This window comes from Pteronotus mesoamericanus, unplaced genomic scaffold (assembly GCF_021234165.1).
Source record: "Pteronotus mesoamericanus isolate MK-2021 breed Mesoamerican mustached bat unplaced genomic scaffold, CSHL_Meso_final contig_84, whole genome shotgun sequence".
In the NCBI taxonomy this organism is placed as follows: Eukaryota; Metazoa; Chordata; class Mammalia; order Chiroptera; family Mormoopidae; genus Pteronotus; species Pteronotus mesoamericanus.
In genome coordinates, this window is record NW_026555267.1 from 2,410,907 (window position 1) to 2,436,316 (window position 25,410).

The 25,410-nt window shown below is 37.3% G+C and overlaps 1 protein-coding gene across 2 annotated transcripts in view; it reads right to left on the bottom strand.

Annotated features, from left to right (window-relative positions):
* The window catches only part of SPAG9 (sperm associated antigen 9), a 112,090-nt gene that overhangs the window by 70,490 nt on the left and 16,190 nt on the right, over positions 1-25,410 (bottom strand). For both annotated transcript variants that reach the window (XM_054585411.1, XM_054585412.1), the window contains exons 2-3: positions 13,721-13,841; positions 278-348 (exon numbers count right to left, since the gene is read on the bottom strand). In XM_054585411.1, coding sequence (XP_054441386.1) covers positions 278-348; positions 13,721-13,841 — 192 coding nt within the window. The remainder of the gene's footprint in view (positions 1-277; positions 349-13,720; positions 13,842-25,410) is intronic.

Sequence of the window (25,410 nt, forward strand, 5' to 3'; positions counted from 1 at the left end):
ATACTTTTTATTATGCACACCTAAGTTTTTATTTGACCAGCCAAAGAAACAACTATTGGAGGCACGCTGATTCATCAAATGAAAAGTTAATTCCAAATAAAAAAACATTAAAAGCAAACATTTGGTAATTAGGCAAATGCTACATGAAATTTAATGTTTTCTGAAAATAATCCCCAAGACTTATACTAGCTGATTTTCAAAGAAAACTTAAGACATAATTCCTAAGGTTAATTTTTTGTCTCAATATCAGCATGGTAAGAACAACCCAAAAACCCACCTCAGTGTGTCTTTGATGTAATGCATTATATTCCTTCTTCAGTTCTGCTTCTCTTTCTTCAAGTCTGCTAACTGAAATTAAGATACATACACTTAATCAAAACAAAATAGAAATAATTTACTTGAAAATTCCACTTTAAAATCTTGGAATGCATTATCCATAATCCTTAGCAACTTTAGGACTTGGTGCTGCATATGAAATTCTTCACAAAGCTAGTAACCTCATTTTATCATCCCTAATAAATAAAACTTTCAGAAGGCAGATAAACTGGATTTTAAAACATTAAACACCAGACTGCTTCTCCTAACATGCATACGTTTATCAGGTCATCCCCCAAATAGGTTTTTTAAATGATGTAAGATTAACTCTTTCAAAAACACTTTACAAATCACCTCACAGAAATTTTAGCCTAGGATTAGGGCCCAAATCATTGATTTCTAACATAATTCAAGCTTTTTTTCCCTACAGAGCAGTATGTGAAAATGTCACCGTTTATAAGTACTGGGATGCTTGTTCTGCTTTGAGTCTTCATTTCAGGGACTCATCCTCTTTTATTTAGCTCCCTCTGCTGATGGAGTTTGTGAGGGGCACTGACTTGGGGAAGTGTTCACTGAGTACCACTTTATGATAGCAAAGAAGTTTTAGACTAGAAAAAAAATCTTTAAAATATCTAAAAAGAAGTTTTAGGACGAAAGTGTCCCAGGCACTGCTACCACAGAGATGGGAACACAAAACCATGCTGGGGGTAGGCCGAGAGGGGAGACCGGCCAGCCTGCAGAAGCCCATGCTGGCTACGAAGTAGTGGGTGGCAGTCTGCTGTGGAGAGATACAGCTGGTGCTAGAGGAGCTTGTCAAGATGCTCACTTAAGTCTGAACACACCTGATAGTAGTTAGAAATTCCTTCCTGGTGTAAGGGTCAGCTACCTGCCAATACACAAGGCAGTTTGGAAGAGATAATCCGTGACTATGCCAAAAGGCTGTAGAAGGAACTACTATGAACTATCACAGGACCCATACAAATGTTTTCATATGCCTAATGTGAACACGGCCAACACGACACTACACATAGTATATGCTGCTTGCTATATTCATATTGGTTTGTGTAGCTTTACTTGCCACCTTTGTTTGAATATCTTGAAAATATGTTACTAATTAGGAAAACTGTAGCTCTGACTTCCGATTTGTTTCCAATCAAGCCTCTCATTTGGCTCATTAAATTTATACCAGTGAGTAAACGCACATGGCCGTCCCCCTGATGCACACCTTATTGTGCCAGGTAAGGCCTTAGCACTCCCGCTACTCATCTCATCCTGTAACAATAAAAAGCAAACTTGTAATGCAGTTGTGCTGTGATAATACAATAAATATCGAAACCATAATTTTTAGTGCTACTTCTCTGCTTTTTATTTAAAAAGAGTAAATACAAAGCAAATTGAGATATTTAGTAACCATTTCTAGTACCTGTCAATCTGATCTAAAAGCTTAATGCTAAAACTACTGGGTAAACTGTTACCTATTTTTAATTGCACATCTTCAAGATTTTCTTGGTATTATGCAACCAAGAGAGCAAAATAAACATGGCGGCTAAGGCTAAAATACAACCACAACTGTTATCTACCACCCTCAAGTTCAGATTTGTGTCCCACACTAAACCCTCATTATTCTTGTCAGCTAACTTGATACGAAGCCATAAAATAAATCTGTATCGCCATCACCACTAACAGCTAACATTATTAGTCCTTATTATGTACTATATATTGTCCTATGTGTTATATAAACTAACTTATTTGAGCCTGACATTAATCTTGTGGTGGAAGTATTATTATATTCATGTTAGAAATGAGGTAACTGAAGCAAGAAGGAGTTAAGTAACTTGCCCAAAGTTACACAGCTAATAAATGGAAAAACGAGGATTCCTAATGGAGGAATCTGGGTCCAGAATCTGTTTTGAATTATCATGTTATAATACTGCCTCTCAAGAAATACTCTTTTTAATCTGTTTTATATAATGGAGTCTACTTTAAAGTTTTACTTGTAAAAAAAAAAAGTAGAGTATTTATGAGAAGAACCTTGTCACAGACAGGTACTTCAACTCAAAGGTATAAAAATGCCAGGTAAAATACATGCCCAACTTTATTAATCATGGAAATGTAATTTAAAACCAAATGCAAGATCCTTGCATACCTGTCAGAATAGCTCTAATGAAAAACACAATGCATCTAGAGCTGGTAGAGCAACCAGAACTCTCATAGACTGCTGGTGGGAGTTTAACCTGGTATATCCAACTTGAAAACTGGCAGAATTTAATAAAGTTGACTATTTCCCAACCCTATGACAAAACAAGTTCGTTGCCAAGAAGTGTACAAATGCATCCATCAAAGGGCGGTTATAACAATGCTCAAAGTAGTACAACTGTAATAATCCAAGCCTGGAAACACACCATCGATAGCACTATGGATAAATATTCATGTACTAGAATACTATACAACAAAGAAATGAACAAGTTACTGCAATATACAACATCATGGACTAACCTCGCAAACAAGATATTGAGGGGAAAAAAGCAAAGTGAAAGAACACAAAATTTGTCCTGGCTGGTGTGGCTCAGTTGCTTGGAGTGTCTTCCCATAGACCGAAAGGGCGAGGGTTCCATTCCTGGTCAGGGCACATACCCAAGTTGTGGGTTACATTCCTGGTTGTAGTGTGAGCTAGAGGGCAACCAATTGATGTTTCTCTCTCTCTCTCCCTCCCCCCGCCTCCCTCCCCCCGCCGCCCCCTCTCTCTAAAAGCAGTGCAAAAAAACACCAAAACTCAGGTGAGGATAAAAACAAAAACAAAAACAAAGTGTAAACACATACAGAACTAATCTAATGTGTTACAAAAGTCAGGATAGTAGTTACCTTTGGGGAGGAGTTAGCAATCTGATGAATAAGTCATTCCACCCCAGTCCAAACAGTGTTTTTCCATTCACACAGAAACTTTCCTTGGCTTGAATACTTGCTACTCTTTATGTTCTCCAGCAACTGCTATAAATTCAACAGGATTTAATCAGACTACCCAGAACCATTACAAATGACAGGAGTAATTCATTCATTACTCCTGATTCATTATTCATTATTAAAACATATAGGGAGCCCTGGCTGGTGTGCTCAGTGGACTGAGCGCCAGTTTGCAAATGGAAAGGTTCAGTTCGATTCCCTGCCAGGGCATAGGCCTGGGTTGCAGCCTGGTCCCCAGGTGGGGGCGTGCGAGAGGCAACTGACTGACGTTTCTCTCGAACATGGATGTTTCTCTCCTTTCCTTTATCCCTCCCATACCCTCTATCTGAAAATAAATAAATAAAACCTTTTTAAAAACTGTACAGGTAGATGAGCAAAAATGTTACCAGATTAGAGAATTATAAAAAGAAAAAAAGATGGTCATCCTGGGAGGGTAAATTGGGATTATTCTTTTGAAGGTCATGCTATAGTGATTTTGATATTTGTTAAAACAAGCAATGTGTATATCTTTTGGCCCAGTATTCCCATTCTTATTTAAAACACACCAATGTCCAAATATATGAAAAATGGATGTTCTATGCAACATATAATGACTCCCAAACTGGAACTATCCTCAGATCTGTCATTAGTTGGTTTGTGAAGTGAATTATGATAACCATACAATGGACTACCATGCAGTGACTTTGCTAGTTCCAAATTATGTTACCTTAGGTATATTAATCTCTCTTGGGCCTCAGTTTACTTATCTATAACTGACAAATAATGACAGCATATCAGAGCTAATACTAGGATTGAGTTAATGTTTGTAAAGGGTGCAAAGTAGAGCCTGAGAACATGTTTTTCAAATATAACAACAAAAGGTAATGTTATGCAGTATATCTACGTGTACTGACATGGAATAGTGCCTAGAACTGAAAGAATGTTCAATCTTTCTATATCTGACAATAAAAAGTACAAAACAATTTACAATTATGCCACTACCATGTCAACAAAGCCAAAACTGAACTGTCTCTCCCAAACCTTTTTGTTCTTTCCCATAATCTTACTTAGGCAAAAATCTTCAGTTATCCTTTAGTTCTCTTTCCCTCACATCACATATCCATCTATCAGCAAACTGTTTTATCTGCAAAATAAACCTAAATTCTGACCACTTTTTACCAAGTCCATCACACTTACCTTGATCTAAAACATCATCTCATGCCTGAATTACTACAATTATCTCCTAACTAGTGTCTCTGCTCTTGCCTTTGCTCCCTGTATTCTCAGAATAGTAGCCTGGGTAAAGTCAGATAGTGACCGACTGAGCAAAACCCTGTCACATTTTTTAAAAATCCTTACAATGGAATATACATATACATACACATACACCAAAAACTACACGTGCCACTCCAGGCCTGGCTCAATGAAAACCTTCCACACATAACGCTCCATTTCCTTTCCTCCAACTAACTGTAGGCGACCAATTAACTTGCAGCTGAAAGCTGAAAAGAGCCTGTGTCACCAAAGGAGCCACCCACCTATGGGAAACACCCACTTTAAACTTCACGCAAACAAGAAATAACATATAACATTTGAGTCAACATATATGTTTGTTGTGGCATAGTTTGTGTCTGTTGTTCTGGATGATTTTCTGAACGTTATTCTGGTGATTATTCACTACAACCTAACACCTCCAGCAAGTACCTTGACAAAAAACTGTCTATGACTTTACATATTTCATGTTTTCTTTGCCTGTACTGTGATTCTAAAGACCCATATTCCCTTTTTAAGTATATGAGTTAACCATAGGTCATATAATACAAATTGATAACCTCTCACTCTTTTCTGAAAATACAATACTCAGTACAACCATGCAGACAAAGGACTCTGGTTTCTCAAGGCCTAACTCACATGAGATATAGTATTTAACTGAGAAGTACTTTTAAATGCTGGGAAGAGCTGTCTCTTCAAAATCCTGAATGCCACCAAGTAATTATTAGTAAGTGGAAAAGGGACAGGAAGAAGGGGAGGGAACAGTAGGAAAGACATGCCCATCTGAGCAAGAATGGTACATACCCCTGAAAATCCCAAGTACTGTATAAAATTAACCTATGCTTATATTGTTGCATTATATCTGAAGTGCACTAAAAGATTGCTTCTTGTTTAATAGTTCCCATGTGAACCCAAACCTCAAAATGATCTCAGGAAAAATTCTAAAATCTTATGATCGTACTCATCACAATAGCCACAACATGATATTAACTGGAAATAAACAAGATTCTCTTCATCCTTCCTATTCCAAAACAACAGATAACTTATCCGCCATTTTTTAAAACTGCAAATATTCTGGGGAGAAAACTAAACAAAACAAAGAACCTTAAAGGGGGGAGGGGCAAAGAAAAAAGAAGAATCAAAAGACTAGTCCAACATTTCCCCCTTGTAATAGTTAATGGAGATACTTCAGCTTGTTTTAAATTCTCTCTCTCTCTATCCCTCTTTCCAACAAGCAAGAGGATATGATTAAGACAGGAAGAGCCACCTGCTCTACCTGCTCAAAATCAGAGCTTACCTCCTTAGAATGATGGCCTTTGCCAAGTTTGGAACACCTTCCATCTCTGTTGTCTTCTGCCCCATCAGACTGCTGATAGGCCTACGGGCGGGGGAAGAAAGAGAAACAGACCTGCTAGATCGCCGTATCCAACTCATCATTTGCCTTCTCAAAAGGAACCTTCAGTTCTTACTATTCATGGAAGGCAGATAATCCAATTGTTACTTGGCCCCAGAACACTGACATTGGTCTTTCAGAAACTTTTCCTTGAAGAATTTACCATCAAAAGTCTCAACAGGTAAGAATCAAATGCTGACTTAAGAGCAAACAAATCTCAGACAACCACATCAAAACAATAATAAACACCTCTCCTCTGCCAACTAAGCCTTCACTGTATCTCTAAATTTCAAAAGATTTTCAGACAGATATTATTAATCAATGACACAATGTAAAATTCTAAAGTATTCTCATGAATCAATGATCACATACTTAAAAGAGAGTAGGATAACGTCAAAGACTCCCAGTGGTAGGGGCGTCTAGTGATCTGACCTAGTCACCATCTTCAAGGTGCTACCTTGCCATACATGACAAAAAGGTGACTACTCTCCTACCAAAAGCCTCTGTGTAGAGGGAGGCCATGCTTTCCCTCAGCATATAGACCTATGTTTCCCTTCATGGTCAAGAAATACTTCCTAATGATCAACCAAAACCAACAATTTTCTCTAATTTAATCTGCCAAGGTAACAGAAAAACAACTTATATTCCTTACCCATTCATTTATGTGAGTAGTCCACCATTTTTATTTGTTTTCTAAGGTAAATCACCATAAATCCTTTAATCCTTACTCATAAAATTAATTTTCTATGAAATCTTTAGTTCTAGATATTAATGATATATTACAACCCTAAGGTTCTTGATAGCTAACACTAGACCACAGAAATTAAATAAGTCCAAATACAGATAATAAAACATAACACATCTGAAGATCACATGGGATGTTACCTGATTAAGCAGAATAATGAAATGTTAGTGTTTTGCATAAATTGTCTTGTGCCTAATTTTCTGCTTTCCCTCTCATAGATAGTCTCTAAAATAAGAAACACCCATTATGCTAAGTGAAATAAACCAGGTGGTGAAAGACAAATACCATACGATCTCACCTATAAATGGAACCTAATCAACAAAACAAACAAGCAAGCAAAATATAACCAGCAACACTGAAATGAAAAACAAACTGACACTAACCAGAGAGGAGGGGGAAGGGGGTAAGAGAGGAAAAGAAGGGTAAGGGTCATCAAGAACATGTATAAAAGACCCACGGACAAAGCAAAAGGGGGGAAGGATTGAGGGTGGGGACGGGGAAAGTGGTGGCAGGAAAATGGAGACAGCTGTACTTGAACAATTAAAAAAGAAAAAAAAAAAGATTAGCCCTGGCTGTTGTGGCTCAGTTGACTGAATGACATCCTGCAAACCAGAGGGTCACCAGTTCAATTCCCAGTCGGGGCACATGCCTTGGTTGCAGGCCAGGTCCCCAGTGGGGGGACGCACGAGAGGCAGCCACACATTGATGTTTCCCTCTTTCTCTCCCGCCTCCGCTCTAAAATTACATAAATAAAATCTTTTTTAAAAGATTAAATAAAAAAAATTAAACTAAAAAAAAAGAAACACCCTTAAACAAAGTATATTAAATACATATTCTTTTCTTTAAAGATTTTATTTATTTACTTTTTAGAGAAAGGGGAAGGGAGGGAGAAAGAGATGTTTAGAAATATCACTGTGCGAGAGAAACATTGATTGGTTGCCTCTTGCACATCCCCAACCAGGGACCTGGCCCACAACCCACACACATGCTCTTACTGGGAATCGGAATTCAATCAGCCACCCTTTGGTTCACAGGCTGATGCTCAATCCACTGAGCTCCACTAGCCAGGGGTGGCAGCATGTAAATTCTTATGACTAAGAAATAAGAAATGTCTCCTGTACAATAAGAAGTGTTTCACAGTAAAGGCTTGAAGTTTTCTTATCAGACTAAGATCTAATACCAAATTTAAAGAGGAAGTGAATGTTGCATGGGAAACGTAAATGGTAGAAAGGTCAAAGTACAAGGCTCTACCCCAAATGTCTTCAGCTGCAAAAGCATTTTTCCATTTAATTTTTAAAAATGGGATTTTCATTCAAAGGAAGGAAGGGCAGAATCAGTAAAGAATCTTTAAATAGCTTTAAATCACTGCCATTTAAGTCCTGCCTCTTCCCACAATCCAAGAGAAAAAACATCTAATATAAAGTCGAGAAGCTTGAGGGAAACAAAGTTTTCCCAAAAGAATCAAGAGGAAACTGTTTTATATCAGCTCTGGATGTTAATATGTATAATGGTTCAAATTCACAAGTTATTATAAACAAAATAAAATATGCAACTAAACTTTACTTCTCCAATTCTGTTCATATTAAAAATGACCAAACACTATTATATATCAAGAACCACTGAACTATTCATAATTCTTTGACCTACTTCCTTAAATATATTCTAAGAAAATTATTAAGAGGGAAACCTATAGGTGTGAAAAATAATCACTGCAATATGAATCACTACACTGGAAAAACTGTCCAACCACCAACAGAAATTTTTTGTGTGGTTTTTTTTAATTTACCAATATTTTTACTGATTCATTCCTTCATTCTACAAAAAATTTGAGATAGCTTTATTTCCTGGAGTTATGTTTACAAGAACATAAAACAACTTATTATATATGTATAAAATATGGATCAAAGAAAAAAACAATTTAAATATGCTAATTGGGTAAGATCCAAACCAGTCATTATGGTTGCACTTCAGAGTTTGTTCTGAGTTTATGAGTAGCCAACATAAAACAAAGTAACCATTAAGTAATTCTCATTAGAGGAAAGAATAAGACATAATTCGTCAGGGAAAACAGAATGGTTAATAGGTGGCATAACTTCTGGATGATGGGTGCAGACAGACATTTTTAAAAGTTAATTATTGACTACACATAGTCAGCACCATATGCATGGTGTGTCAGGTGGTGATCTGACCATCTGGGTGATCACCTTTATCAGGGTGATCACTTCCTAAGTTCTATCAATGTCTACTCACTATGTTGTACATCTGTAACTAATATAATATTGTATTGTCAACTAATTGAAAAATAAATTTTAAAAAATAATAAAGATTATACAACAAAGAAAATATGATAATGTTAGGGAAAAGATACAAAGTTATATATACACACTCCAACTGCAGTGATATAAAAACTCCATATGGAAAAAAGACTACAAGGTCATATATATAACCTTTCCCTGCCCCACAAAAAAACTATGATTCCTTTGGCTGTAATGATCATATCGTATTCTTCTGTACCACAGCCATACACCTAGGCTAAATACCAAGCATACAACAGTAGTTTAATATTTTTAACTGTATTAAAATGTCTATATTTACTTAATTCATTTAAGGTATTTGGCTTACAAGATAGAAATACTCAATATACAACAGTACTAATGAAGAGAAAGTATTTTCTGATGAAGAACCCATTACTGCCACACTATGAATAGCAAAGGTTGGTAACTGCAGACCGCTCACACAGTTGAAAAGTACCAACAGGTTTTTCTCAATCTACTATGTCCTTTTTCCACTCCATACGTATTTCAGATTTTTCCCCAGGGCTCGCAAGTATTATTGTAAGAAGTATTATTGTTATTCCCAAATAAAAAATAATGCACAACATTTTTGAAAAAAACAAAAAATATTTCTTATGCAGTTCAAATTTTGAAAAAAGAGCAACCAGAAATCTCTAAAATTAAACATGACCACAAAATTTTATAGACTCAACTTCTCAACACTGTGAAATCATATGACAACCTGAGAGAGTACGCACTATGATAGGCTGCAAAGTGTGTCCTTTAATTCAGTTCCTATTTCTTGATATTTTCTTGCTTCTCAAATAGCAAGAAACATAACCAAAATTTCCCCTTTTAATATAGGAAGCAGTCTTCAAAGCAGAACTTGGACTTTTTAAAACAGGGATATGTACCCTAAAACATTTATAATCAGAATTGACAGTCTTTTAAAATTAAAGATTTGAACATGTTATGTAAGTATAAGCACAGCGATTAGACAAGAGACTGTTACATGGTACTCAAAAAATGGCACTAACCAGAAAATCCATCCCTCTTCTACTATATGTATCATCATTAGTAATTTCTGTGGCCTTCTTATTTAAAACCACATGTTAGTAACACTTAAAAATACATTTAAAACATTAAAAAAGTACAAAAATAGGTTGGGTTACAGTAATTTTAACAAAAAGCATGACATATGTTTCCAAAAACAAAATTAATAGAATCTTAAATAGTCCACATATTGTTTCCTATTATACAAAAAAAAAAAAAAAAAAAAAAAATCAATATACTATAACATACACTCATTTAAATGTTTTCATCTTTTAAACATATATTCCCAGTCCTGGTTTTCCAATAGGATAGGGGACTGATGATACTTAAAGATTACCTCTAACCATCACCTATTTTAAAAATAAGGGGCTTTGATACATAATTGGAGATTTGAGGGAAGAACGCTAGAGGACAGTAATGAAAAAAATACTCAAACCATTTTCCCTCCAAAATATTTCTCAGCTGTTTCAATGTGGTAAAGACTAGAAATTAAAGATTAAGCTATACTAAGATCTCACATTATATCTGGTGAAAGCTAAGACCTAAATAGAAGAGGAAAACAATTAGATGGAAAAGAAAGTAAAACTCCAAGGTATCGTAGGAGAAGGGAGTAAGTCCCAAAGCATTCACATGAACCAAAAGATTTAGTGTTATTTAGTTCTGGGCATCTGAATGGTCGGGGGTGGGGGGAGGGAGGGAAGGGAGGTGGTGTTTTTTGTGGGGGGCGGGGGGATAAAATTTTATTTATTTAAAAGATTCTATTTATTTTTAGAGAGAGGGGAAAGGAGGGAGAGAAAGAGGGAGAGAAACATTGGCTACCTCTCATACACCCCCAGCTGGGGACTTGACCTGCAACCCAGGCATGTACCCTCAATGGGAACTGAACCAGGGACATTGTTGGTTTGTGGAGCAATGTCCAACCCACTGAGCCACAGCAGTCAGGGCTATTTATTTATTTATTTTTACAAGGACAGGAAGAGAGAGAGAAAGAGAGGAAAGAAACATCGATGTGAGGCAGAAACATCAGTTGGTTGTCCCTCATACACGCCCCCAACCAGGGACTGCACCTGCAACCCAGGTAAGTGCCCTGACCAGGAATCGAATCAGTAACCTTTCACTTTGCAGCAAGATGCCCAACCAACTGAGCCACACCTGTCAGGGCCAAAAAGGTCGGTTCTGATTAACCGCAGCTGTAACTTCTTTATAATTGTAATTTAGGCACCAAATTTTATTTTAAAATGAGATATGAGACTCCCAGGAGGAGAAATAAATAACAAAAATAATGTTTTCAGAACAAATGTAATTTAAGACCATATCCAATACTTGGTGAGGAATTTCTCCATCCCTTCCCTAGAGAACTATCAATTATTTTAAAAAGATACCTTATCTTTAAAAACTTCTTTGAATTACAATAGAAAACAGTAATCAGTACTTTTGAAAAAGAATGGATACCACAGAACATGACAATTCCAAGAAAGGTAGATATGATTCACTGGACTGGGTAACAAATCTTAATTAAGAGACGACTGTATTTTGTTTACATTTGCTAGAAAGGAACAGGAAGTAGGTTTTTCAATTTTTAGTAATAAAAAAGATAAAGTGTGTGCAGAAAGATGAGTAATTTATTCCATTTGGTTACTTTTGTGGAAAAAGCAGCAATATCTCCTTTGAATTTAAAAGAGATGTTTTAACAGACTTTAATATCAAAAGTGCAATTTAAAGTACAAGGTAATTCTTCCTTTAATAACTCCTTTATCATAGAATCAGATTAATTAATGCATAAAAGAATTCTAGACAAGGAGTGCCTTTATACTGGGTAATTTTTAAAATTCTTTATCCCAAACTTGGTACACTTTTCAGGAATCAAGAGGAAAATTTAATAGATAAAAGAATGAAAAGCTGGTTCTGTTAACTGTGCCATTAGCATTTGGTTGTAAAATACTACATAATACCCGATATGGAAACACAATCAAGTTAGGATTAAAATATTTTCGATAGCAAATTTTTCCCCTTTAAATAGAAAATACTCAACTATTAAAATATACCAAAAGCTTAATTGCCACTAGATAAGTGGTACTCACAGTAATGTGACTCCAGGAATATATTTACTAGTGTATGCAGCTCTCTCACACCTCACATTTCTATAGCAAAGTGATTGAAGTCACTTGGTGTGTTCTGTATTAACAAAGGAAGGGTAGAGCAGTCTAGGTACAAAGACATGACACATGGCTTATTCTGTATCACTCTAGTTGGCTCCTGTTACCACACATCCATTAGTTCCCTTCTATGACATCTGCTTAACAGCCATCTGAGTTCTCTCTGAACTCTGGAATGCCTGAACTCCAGATTCCCAGTGACTCCAGACTCTTCCATTGTCCTAGAGGGAGCAGTCAGTTATGTCAGTTATCACACACTCTGCAAGCCTGGTAGTGAAGGTTATCCACCCTGAAAGCCAGTCCCTTAACAGCAGGTCTGTATGCACCCTTTAGGGGTGATATGGGGAAGGGTAATGGCTGGCCATCTGTGGCTCCCTAAGATTCTGAAGGTTTGCAATGCTGAGATGAAAAACTGGAGAGCCCTCAGCCTGCCTGCATCAAACTTGAAAACAGGCCACAAAGTCTCTCCCCTGAAGTGTGGATTGAGGGGGGAGAAAAGGGGGACACATCTGTAATTGTGTCAACAATTAAAAAAAAAAATCTCTCCCTAATTTCTTTTTCTAATGTTGACTTAACTAGGATCACTTTTATTAGCCCAAAGGGGAAATCATCCTTGGGGTTTGAAACAGTAATTGTTTTTTATTTTTATCTTTTTAAGATATTTTTCATTCTTTTCAAATATTTTTTATTCTTTTTCTGAAAGAGAGGGGAGGGAGAAAAAGAAACATTGATGTGCAAGAGAAACATCCATAAACTGCCTCTTCTGGCCCGCAACCCAGGCATGTGCCCTGACCAGGAATTGAACCAACAATGTCTCAGTTCACAGGCTGGCACTCAGTCCACTGCACCACACTGGCCAGGGCCAGTAATTTTTTTTTAATCGAGTAATATATAAAATTATATTAAAATAAAATGATCCTGAAAAATGATAACCTAATGCCTTCAGTTTTCCACTACAAAGGAACAAAAAAGAGAATTCATTTTTTTATACACACTTCAAAGCTAGAGTTTCTATTAGATTTGTAAATCCCAAAACAATACAGAAACCAAAGAAACTTTGTGTAGTTGATCAATATTAGAAGAAATGGCCCTGGCTGGGCAGCTTAGTTGGTTAGAGTGTCATCCCGATAAACCAGGGCTATGGGTTTGATCCCCAGTCAGGGCACGTACAAGAATCACCAATAAATGCATCAGTGGAACAACAGATCGGTGTTTCTCATTCTCTCCCTCTCCAAAATCAATCAATTAAAAAGAAGAAAAAGATCCGCATGCACACACCCCAGAATCCTGCATAGTAGATATAGCATAATGTTAACTACAAGCAAAGGCTGAATGCTAAATTGAAGAGGAAAGTCTTATAGGTACTTTTGATCTAGTCATTTCTACAGACGAGGGTGCCACGTGAAAATGTGAACCAAAAAGAACTAAACCTAGCTCCTAGGTCTCACTCTTGAGTCTGGGATGACAATTCCAAGCATGTATTTGGAACTCTAGTCAAATGTCAGGATGAGTCATTGTACTATTACAGCCCACTCTTTAATGTGTACTTATGAAGAGAGGTATTTTTACTTACTCTGGTCAGCATAGTTTTTTGCTTTGAGTTCAAGTTGTCGTGTTTGCGATTCTAAAGATTCCACTCGGGTCTGTAAATCCTTTTTTTCCTGTTCTTGAGAGTCTTCAAATTCAATGAATTTCTAATAAAAGAAATATTTATTATTTTCATTAGCAAAATGAAAATATTCTAATATTATCAACTCCTGTGTTTCTTGGTATCACTTTTCGGCATTAACTATTCAAAAAGATCTCAGAATCATGAATTTAGGTTGATTTTTTGTTTCTCTATAAAAATTAAGTTTTAAAACCTCCAAATATAGAGGGAAAAGCTGACAAAATAATTTGTTTATGAAAGTGTTTTCACTTCACATAATAGCCATTCAAAAGGAAATATATGTCCTACCCTCAAAATATAAATCTCTTGATTAGCATACTTGCATATTCATCTGGAGTTCAAGACACAATTTTTTACATAATTTTATACTTAACATGTACAACAAATAGAGAACCAAAAGATGATGAAATAGCAACATATACCTGTTAAATGATTATATGATTAATGAAGTTTTTTAGAGTACCTGAACCATGGAATTTAAATTCCTAAGGAAAAGAGCATGTACAGAAATATCCCTACCAAATTTAATTTACTAAAACTGTTCTCATCAAGGAGATTATCATTGAATATAATCATCAAATCTCAGTCTTCATCTCAACCAGCATCATTTGACACCTGATCACTCACTCCTTAAAACTTTTTTTTTTAATTTGGCTTCCAGGACTTTTCCTTCTTTTCCTCTACTTTACTGCTGCTCTTTCTTGATTTTCTTCATTGGTTCCTCCTCTTCTCCCCAAACTTCTTAACACTGGCAAGCTCAGTCTTTGGACAACTTTTCCTCTGTTGTTTACTCTTATTTCCTGGTGACCTCATTTAGTTTCATAGCTTTAAAGACTAACTATATGCTGACAACTTCCAAATTTCTAGGCCAATCTCTGGCCCAGTAATGAATTCCAGATTAGTATGTCTAACTGCCTACTGAACAACTTTATTTGAATATCTAATAACCATCTTAAACTTGTCATGTCAACATTTGTTTCTCCTGATCTTAACTAGCTCATTAAATTACTGTGGTCAATTGCTCAGGTCCAAAACTTTAGAGTCAGCTTTGATTTCTCTCTTTCTTCATTTTTTTATAAAGATTTTATTTATTTATTTTTAGAGAGAGGGGAAGGGAAGGAGAGAGGGAGAGAAATATTAATGTGTGGTTGTCTAACTGGGGACCTGGCCTGCAACCCAGGCACGTGCAGAATCTAACTGGCGACCCTTTACTTTGCAGTCCAGGGCTCAATCTACTGAGCCACACCTGCCAGGGCTATTTTTTTTCCTCTTTCTCTAACACCTCGTATCCAATCCATCAGGAAATCTACCTTCAGATCCAACCACTTTTCCTCATCTCCACTCCCATCCTGGCCTGTGCCCATTATTTATTGCCTGAATCAATTCAATAGCAATAGCTTCCTAACTGGTTTCCTTCCACTCCTGCTCCTCTACAATGCATTTTCAATACAATAGTTAGAGTGACCCTTTAAAAAGTAAGGCAGATCAAACGAACAACAGAAAGTTATGGCAGATCAGTTTACACATCTGCTCAAAATCACCGGATTGCTTACATTCTCCCAAAGTTCTTATCATAGCCTTCAAAGGACCAACAAAACCTACCATCCTCTCACCTCTTTGACATCATCCTCTAGTACTCTTTTGCTTCCTCTTCCCCACTGCTTCACATAATGATTCAAGCCTACCTACAATTCCTCTGACACTCCAAGCCTTTGTGCTTCCTACTCCCTGGAATTCTCTTCCTCCAGATATCCAAAGGGCTCCCTCCCTCCTCAACATTTCCTGCTCAAATGCCACCCTTTTACTAAGACTTTCCTTGCCAATCATATTTTAAACTGCACTACCACTCCTCTCTCCTTCCCTCCTGATTTTTTATAATCTATAGCACTTACCCTTATCTGAAATACTGTATATTTTAGTAATTTATTGTATTTATTATTGACCTTGCCTCACTAAAATGTAGGCTCCATAAGGGCAGGGATTTTTCTTTTTATTTGCTGTTGTATACCCAGTACAAAGAATGATGATGGCACACAGCAGGTGCTCAAATATTTATTAAATAAATTTTTTAAAAAACCCGTGGTGTGGCTCAGTGGACTGAGTGCCGGACTGCAAACAAAAGGACTGCCGGTTCGATTCCCAGTCAGGGCACCTGCCTAAGTTGTGGGCCAGGTCTCCAGTAGGGGTCATATGACAGACAATCACACATTGATGTTTCTTTCTCTCCCTCCCTTCCCCTCTCTTTAAAATTAAATAAATAAAATCTTTTTAAAAATAAAAAATAAAAAGATAAAAAAAAATTTTAAAAACCTTCCGAAGTAAAACACTGAAACCCACATAGAAAAATGCACAGTTCACAAAAAACACTTAGATCTTACTACATACGCCTTAGTTTTAATATGAAAATTTTTTGTCTATCTGTCCTAAAACTTCTCAATCACTGTAGACATTGTTTTTTGTCTGCACAGAATGGCTCCTTAGAGGAACTTCTGCTGTTTCACCCTAATTCTATTCAGCTCAGGTAACTGGATGGGTGAGGGCTCCATCTTCCTCTGGGTGGGCACATGGCTTGAACACATCGGTCAGAGTCCTCTCTGGGACATCTGCCTGTTTGTTACCTGGGAAAAAACATTCCCCCTCTTCCTCTGGAATCACAGACTCTAAGAGTCTACAAGGCTTAAGCTGTAGACAGCCATCTTTTCCCAACATATGGAACGAGCATGCCTGAGAATAAATCCAATATAAAGAAAAACAAAGAGCAAGGAGGAATGAAACCCTATATAAAGATACCATTTGAATCTTAGGTTCAGGTGTTCCTGGACCCAGCATTCCCATTCCTTTTTGTTTGGGGTTTTTTTTCCCCCCAGTTACAAAAACCAATAAATTCCTATTTTATTTAAGCTTGTTTGAGCAGGTTTCTATCATAAGAAACTGAAAGCACCCTAATATAGTCATCTGCTTTTCCTCAAGAGACATCTGACTTCCTCATACCACTAACTAATGTTTTTCTTATCTTTGAAGCTTGAAACCCACAACCTCTGAAATATTGGTTCTTTTTTTTTAAATTAAATTTATTGGGGTAGCACTGGTTAATAACATTATATAGATTTCAGATATACAGCATTGTAATCTCTGCATACTCTGTTGTGTACTCACCACCCAAAGCCTAGTCTCCTTCTGTCACCATATACTTGACCCTCTTTACCCCCTTCATCCTCACTCCATTCCTCTTCCCTCTGGTAACCACCATTCTATTGTAACTATGAGTTTGGTGGGGGGAGGCTGTTTGTTTTGTTTGTTCATTTGTTGTTTTTGTTTTATATCCCACATATGAATGAAATCATATAGTTCTTATCCTTTTCCATCTGACTTATTTCACTCAGAACAATACTGTCAAGATCCATCCATCCATTGTGCAAATGGCAATATTTCATCTTTTTATGGCTAAGTATTATTCCATTATTGGTGCACACGCGTGTGTGTATATACCACATCTTCTTTATTCAATCATTCATCGAATATATTTGGGTTGAACATTGGTTCTTAGTCATTTGGGGGTCCATAGACCCATTTGGAAATTCAATAAATCCATGAAACATGTTTCCCTGGAAAAAATGACCTTACCCATCCCAAATTATGCTTATTTTTCTCAGGGACTCAGAGACCCCTTAAGTCCTTCCACAGGCCCCTCATTTAGTACCCCTGCCTTACATTTTACTTTTAAAATATTCCATATTTGTAAGGCGGCTTTTTAGAAGCCTCAAACAACCACTGTTTATTTCTCCAGAATATTAATGTAAAGATGACTATTTGTGGAAGGAGCAATGATTATAGGAAATATAAGAAGAGACAAACTTGACAAAGCTTTCAAACAAGTCATTCATTCATTCAAGAAATGTCTACTCGCGATGTGCGGGGCAAGTGGAACGGGCCTGTGAGTGCCACACTATCGCTGCCTTCCAAGCGTATAGTTCACTGGCTGGAAACTGAATGCAGGCAGATAACGTAAAGGTTACAATGAACAGAAAAGCAGCAACTATATGTTGCTAATGAAGTTTGAGTAAATTATTTCAACATTTTTATATGGGAATATAAGCAAAGACTTAGTATTAATAAGAAAATGTAATTATTTTTTGGCCTGCTTTAAAAACGATGCTCCCTTGGCTACATGATCTGTTTATCTGGGTAAGTTACTAGAAATTCTTATTTTCGCTTTTTGTGCTATGAATAAAATGTATTAAAGAACATGGAGCAGATGTTTACAAGTAACACTTAAAATGCTATTGAATTCCTAACAAAAACTTTAACACTAAGAGTAGGGAGCAGGGGGGGGGGAAATGGGTGAACGTGCTCAAACGGTACAGATTTCCAGTTAGAAGATGAACAAGTCTGGGGACATAATGTAGAGCAGCCCAAAGACTATAGTTAGCAATGCTATGAAACTGTATATGTGAAAGTTACTACAAAAGTAGATACAAAAGTTCTCACCACAAAAAAATATTTGTAACTATGGGAAATGATGATTGTGTTTACTGACCTTATTATGGTAATCATTTACACACACACACACACACACACACACACAAATTGTTACATTGTACACTGTATACTTTAAATTCACACAATGTTATATGTCAATTATTTCTCAATAAAGCTGGGGGTAAAAAAAACAATTTTACCACTATTCTGACTATTCAAAAACACTCTTCTGATGGAGAGAAGAAACATCAGATGGACGCAAGGCTTTGTGTCTGCGTTGTTTCTTGGCAACCCAGTTTGGCTAGAGAAGGGCATAAATAATCTATAACTGTTCAGCAGTCACTACTATATGTTTACTCTACAAGCATTACTTAGACCTACCTAGATAATTCAAGTTTCAAAATGTTTTACATTTTATTACAACTACTAAGATGTTATATCTGCATCAATAATCTTAAGTAAATATGGCAAAAGGAAGAGTTTGGGTTTTTTCCCCCAAAATTGTGTGAGTTCTTGGACAGGCCAAGCTTTTTATTGCCAAATGGAAATCTCTTGTTTCTGCAATCTCCCTTCACAAGAAAGGACTGGCGATAATGAAAATAGTCCATAGCATATGCATAATCCCAGGCCTTTCCTTCCAGCAAATTAAAATATAAACTTAGAGGCTATAAAACAAATATTCATTTCTTATAATATTTTTTCCCTTTTTTATTCTAAACACTGAATTTTAAACTTTCTGGCATCATGACTTCCTTTGAAAATCTTAGGAAAATAGATTTCTTCCTCACAAAGGTAAATATATGAAACACAAAACAATGCGCTCTGCCCTGGCTGGTGTGAACTGAAAGGTCGCTGGTTTGATTCCCAATCCAGGCCCATGTCTGGGTTGTGGGCCTGGTCCCCAGACAGGAGCGAGAGAGAGGCAACCAATGTATCTCCTGCATATCACTGAGTTTTCTCTTCCTTTCTCCCTGCCTTCCCCTCTCCCTATAAATAAAATCTTTTTTAAAAATGCACTCAATTTCAATGCATCTTCAAGTTCAAATTCTACAAGAAATCAAGAATGATTTTCCTGTTTATAAAAATTGTAAAAGTTGATTTTTAAAAATATTTTTAAAAATATTCTCTTTTATATACTGGAAGAATAAATAGGCAAAATAAAAGTCTTAGAGGCACATATTAAAATGCTGGTAATGACTGTTTAACAGTGGTGGGGTTTAAGATGATTTTTTATTTTTTTTAATAGCCATAACCTTAAGTAGTCTAAAATTGCTGTTTTTTTAAAATAACAAACATTGATTATTTACATATTTTAAAACAATAAAGGCAAGGTGGGATATACAAACTACAGGCCTATACCTCTTTACTAGTGGCCTAAGAGCTACATGTAAACCTTAATCACTTGCATTTCACCTTAGAGAGAGAGAGGGGCAGAGGGAGAGAGAAACATTGACCTGTTATCCCAAACATTTGTATTCACTGGTTGTTCTCTGTGTCCTGACCCCGAAACGAACCCACAACTTTTGCGTATCCAGACAGTGCTCCAACCAAGTGAGTTACATGGCCAGGGCCAAACACTGCTTATTCTTCACTGGGCAGATTATGGGGATTTTTCAAAATGTAGTTAATCAAAGTCAAGCTTTGAAATGGGATACTTAGGGAAAGGAAAATCATGTGAAGGAATAATCCCATTTAAGAAGTTTTTTTAATGTACTGATTTGGAGAGAGAAAAGGGGGACAGTGAGAGAAACATCAATTTGTCATTTTACTTATTTATGCATTTAATGATTGCTTCTTGTCTGTGCCCTGACTGGAGATCGAACCGGCAACTTTGGCCTAACCAAACTGAACCACCTGGCCAGGGCTGGGATAATTCCATTTTAATTACATACAATTCATGCCAAACATCATGACATTAGATCTGTTGACGCTGAAAGCTGAAATACCAGAGTGATGTATTTCAGGACTACCATACAGAAGTGAGGATTCATTCCAAAAAGCCTGTATAGAAAGACTGTACAAATAGGTTCATTTTATAGATTTCATTTTTTCCTATATTTTAAAGGTACTTATTTACAACAGAGTTCCCAATACAGTCAGTTCGGTTTCCTTTTGTTACTATAATTTGCATTTAACAGTATTTTTAGGCAAAGTGAATACTTTGGAGGCTTTGCTATAGCCAGAGAAGTTTTAAAGAAGGAAAAAAGTAGCCCTGGCTGGCATGGCTCAGTGGACTCACTGCCAGCCTGAGAACCAAAGGGTCACTGGATTGATTCCCAGTCAGGCACATGCCTGGGTTGTGGGCCAGGTCCCCCATTACGGGCACAGGAGATGCAACCACACATTATCGATGTTTCTCTCCCTCTCTTTCTCCCTCCCTCCCCCTCTCTCTAATAATAAATAAATAAAATCTTAAAGAAGAAAAAAAGTAAATGAATGGTCGTAAGAGGCCTATGTGTATTCATAGTTGATTTAATGTGACTTAACTTCTTGCCAGTGGCTTAACTTTCTAAAGTTGGACACCCTTAAATTACATTTGGCAGGTGGGAAAGGGGCAGATTTTCAAATTATAAAACCATCCTTCCCGTGGAAACTTCTAGTTACTACCCTCCACCATAGGAAAATTTGCCTGTTATGTTGGTGTAGGGTGAGGGTACACATCTCCCCCCAACTCCCACCTCCTCTCTTTGTCTCTGTCTTTCGTCTCTCTCTCACACACATACTTTTTAAAAAAGTATTGGGGGCGGGGGAGAGCCCATCAATGGGTTTTTTAGCATGTATGATAAACTCATCTTAACTAGATACCCTTTTCCCTCTCAACTAATCAGCCAGCAACAACACTGACGTAACTTCAGATAGAACTCTCCTGGGAGAAACCGGACACTGTTTAAAAAAAAAAAAAGGCGGTAGACAATACAGACTTATGTCAGGATCTAAAAAGAATAAGCTTTGTGATGAAGCAAAATGGTTTCAAGTCCAGATGGCTTATAGGGGCTGTTCTGCCCCACTGTTCTGGAGAAAAACAAATGAATACTTTGAAAAGGCAAGCTCCCAAAGTTTTAAAAAAAATCCCTAGAGGTAGTTGCTTATTGAGGATGCAAAAGACAAAAAAGGAAAAAAGCCCTTTAAAGTAGTAACTTTGACTACAGTAGTTGTCTAAAACATAATACCACGAAATAAAGAGCTGACTTTATTGCTAAGTATCCACCAAGATATTATGTATCCTCTTCTCACTTACTCTGAAGAGTTGGGGAAGGAAAATAGTTCCATTATATTAAATTATTATTGTTCTCTTAAGTTCAGGTAACTGTAATTGTTTCTCAGTGCAGCATCTTTTAAGAAATTAAGAGGGTAGACAATAATGATAATGCCAGAGGGATGTGGCTCCCCTACCCGCCCAAATCCAAAATGTGGAAAATTTTCTAAATGATTCTGTTTCTTCAAAACTAAATACCAAGTACCAAGGCGGGGGGTGGGGAGGGCTGAGGAGGGGGTAACTGTTACAGAGTAAGAGAAACTTAAGAGACATATTAGACCAAGTATAAATATGTGGACATTCTTGGTTCAATCCTGATTCAAACAAACAACTACAAAACTATATTTATGAAACAATAGGGGAAATGTGAGTACTGATTAAATATTATTAAGGAATAATCATTTATACCTTTTACATGTGATTTTTTTTTTAGCTTCTATCTTTTAGAGATAAACTAATATGTAGTCTTTTGATCTACTTTAAAATTATGGTACAAATTCTGGTCAAGATGGAGGTATAAATAAACATACTTCACCTCCTTGCACAACCAGGAAAAGCATTACAACTAGACTTCAAAACGAGTAACATCCAGAACCATCAGGAAATCAAGCTGTATGAAAGTCCCACAACCAAGGATTTAAAGAAGCCTTACGGGTAGGAAGTGCAGAGACAGGTGGGTGGAGTGGCGAGATGCAGTGTGGTGGGGAAGGGCGGTGGCTCCAGCAGAAGAGCAGTCCCACATTCAAGTGTAGTGGATAAAAATCGGGAGGGACACCTTAGGAGCCAGCAATCCCAGACCCAGGCCAAACTGCACAGCCCAGGGTTAGAGTGCCAGGAAGATAAATCCCCGTAACTTCTGGTTGTAAAAACCAGTGAAGACTGCTGGTTTTCAGGAGACTCAGCTAAAAGGGCCCCCACGGACTTAAATTGGACTCAGACCACCCCCTCTGGGATTCACCACCAGGGCAACAGCTGGAAGGATGCCAGTCACACAAAGTAAGTGCCAGACAAACCTCCAGAAGCCAGGCAGCAGCATTGTCCCGTCTCTGAGCCTTCCCCACACACAAAGCCACAAAGCAGTGAAGTGGATTGCCCCACCCTGGCGATTACATAAGGCCCCGCCCCACACAATTTACAGGTGCCTTTTCTATGATAGGCCATGCTACGAAGACAGGGAGTCAAAGCAGCTCTACCTAATACCCAGAAACAAACAGAGGGAGGCTGCCAAATTGAGACAAAGAAATATGGCCCATGTGAAAGAACACAACAAAATCCCAGAATAAGAACTAAACAAAATGGAGATAACCAACCTATTAGATGCAGAGTTCAAAGCCTTGGTCATCAAGATGCTCAAAGAACTCATTGAGTAGGGCCACAAAATAAAAAATACCCAGGAAGAAATGAAGGTTACGGTAAGTAAAATAACGAAATATCTACAGGGAACCAACAGTGGAGAGGGGAAACTGGGATTCATATCAGCAATTTTGAATATAAGGAAGAAACAGGCATTCAACCAGGATGTAGGAAGAAAAAGAACTAAAAAAAAATGAGGATAGTGTAAGGTGCCCCTGGGACATCTCCAAACATACCAAAATCTGAATTATAGGGATGCCGGAAGGAGAAGAGGAAGAACAAGAAATTAAAACTTATTTGAAGAAATAACAAAGGAAAACCTCCCTAATCTGGTGAAGGAAGCAGATATACGAGTAAGGAAGCACACAGAGTCCCAAACAAGTTGGATCCAAAGAGGACCACACTAAGACAAATCATAATTCAAATGCCAAAGGTTAAAGATAAAGAGAGAATCTTAAAAGTAGCAAGAGAAAACTTGAAAGTTACCTACAAAGGAGTTCCCATAAGATGATCAACTGATTTCTCAAACTTTGCAGGCAAGAAAGGACTGGCAAGAAGTATTCAAAGTGATGAAAAGCAAGGACTTACAAGCTAGATTACTCTATCAGCAAAGCTATCATTTAGAATGGAAGGGCAGATAAATCGCTTTCCAGACAAGGTAAAGCTAAAGGAGTTCATTATCACCAAGCCCTTATTACAAGAAATGTTTAAGGGGCTTTTTTAAGAAAAAGAAGATTAAAAACTATGAATATTAAAATGGCAGCAAATTCACAACTATCAGCAACTGAATCTAAAAAAAACATACTAATCAACCAACCAAAACAGAAGCAGAATCATTTGGAGGGTTATCAGCTGGGAGGAGGAAGAGGGAGAATGAGAGAAAAGGTGCAGAGATTAAGAAGTATAATTGGTATGTACAAAATAGATGGGGATGTCAAGGATAGTATAGGAAATGGGAAGCAAAAGGACTTAATATGCACAACCCAGGGATATGAACTGAGGGTGAGGGGATTGCTGGAGGGAAAGGGAGTACCAGGCGGATGGGGGGAAAGAGGGAAAAATTGAGACAACTGTAATCGCATAATTGATAAAATATATTTTTAAAATGGATGGTGTAAATGCTGAGGGGAAGAAGGACAGATAAAATAATATTGGCTTGGCCCTATCTGGTGTAGTTCAGGGGGTCGCACATTGTCCTGCAGACCAAAAGGGTCACTGGTACAATTCCTGATCAGGGCACACATGCTGACGAGCAGGTTCGGTCCCTAGTTGCATCCCATACAAGAGGCAACCAATGGAAGTCTCTCTCACACATCAGTGTTTCTCTCCCTCTCCTCCTCTCTCTCTTCTCCTCTCTCTAAAACTAAATAAATAAAATCTTAAAAAATATTGGCTTGATGTTAACTCTTAAAGTTGAGTGATAGGTACACGGGAGTTCATTATACTATTCTCTCTACTTTAATACTTTGGAAATTTCCATAATAAAAAGCTAACAAATGAGTTGGAATAGAATTATTAGTGGCATTGAAAATATGACAAAGTTTTATAATAAGAGTTCCCTGTCATTAAAAATCAAATGTACATACACAACGAAGCACGTATAAGGACATTCGTTGAAGCACTATTTGTAACAGTTATAAACTGGAAGATAATTAAAATGTCATCGATAGATAGTGGAGAAGGCCCAGGTCAAATAGCTCAGTTGCTGAGAGCATTATCCTGATATGCCATGGTTGCAGTTTCTTCCCAAAATTAATTTCTTTTTAACTTTATTTAAAAAAATAAATAGTGGCCGTGGCTGGTGTGGCTCAGTGGACTGAGCGCCAAGCCTGAGAACCAAAGGGTCGCTGGTTTGATTCCCAGTGTAGGGCACATGCCTGGGTTGCAGGCAGGTCCCAACTAGTGGGGGGTGCATGATATGCAACTACATATTGATGTTTCTCTCCCTCTGTTTCTCCCTTCTTTCCCCTCTCTAAAAGTAAATAAAATCTTTTTAAAAAATAAAAATTAAAAAAAATAGTGGATAAGTAAATATGATAGATCCATATAATGAAAACTATGTAATTAGGGAATTGGGATGAGGGTGGGGCTGAAACAGGGGAGAGGAGTAGACGTCTAAAAGCACCAGTTAGTAATATCCCTCCTACACCCCCTGGGCCATCCCAGAGCAGCCAGGCAGCCCTCCTTGCCTACCCACACAGAAGAGAGGAAGTTTGTTTCCTGAAGAAACTCAATGATATAGACACTATACTAGTGGAGACTAGGCACAGCCAAATGAAAAGAGAGGAATGAAGAAAAAAATCTACATACCAAACAGTAATACCCCCTTTCTTTTCCTGCCCTTACCCAGATTCCCATAGTAACTAGGCTTATCTGCCACTCCACTGCCCCCCACCTCCAAACAGATTATCTTTCGCTGGAAAACTCAAATGTCTCTGAAAAAAGACCATGGGGTACTGAAATCTGGGTTTCCCAAAGGCAATAAACTGCATCCAGCCGCACAAAG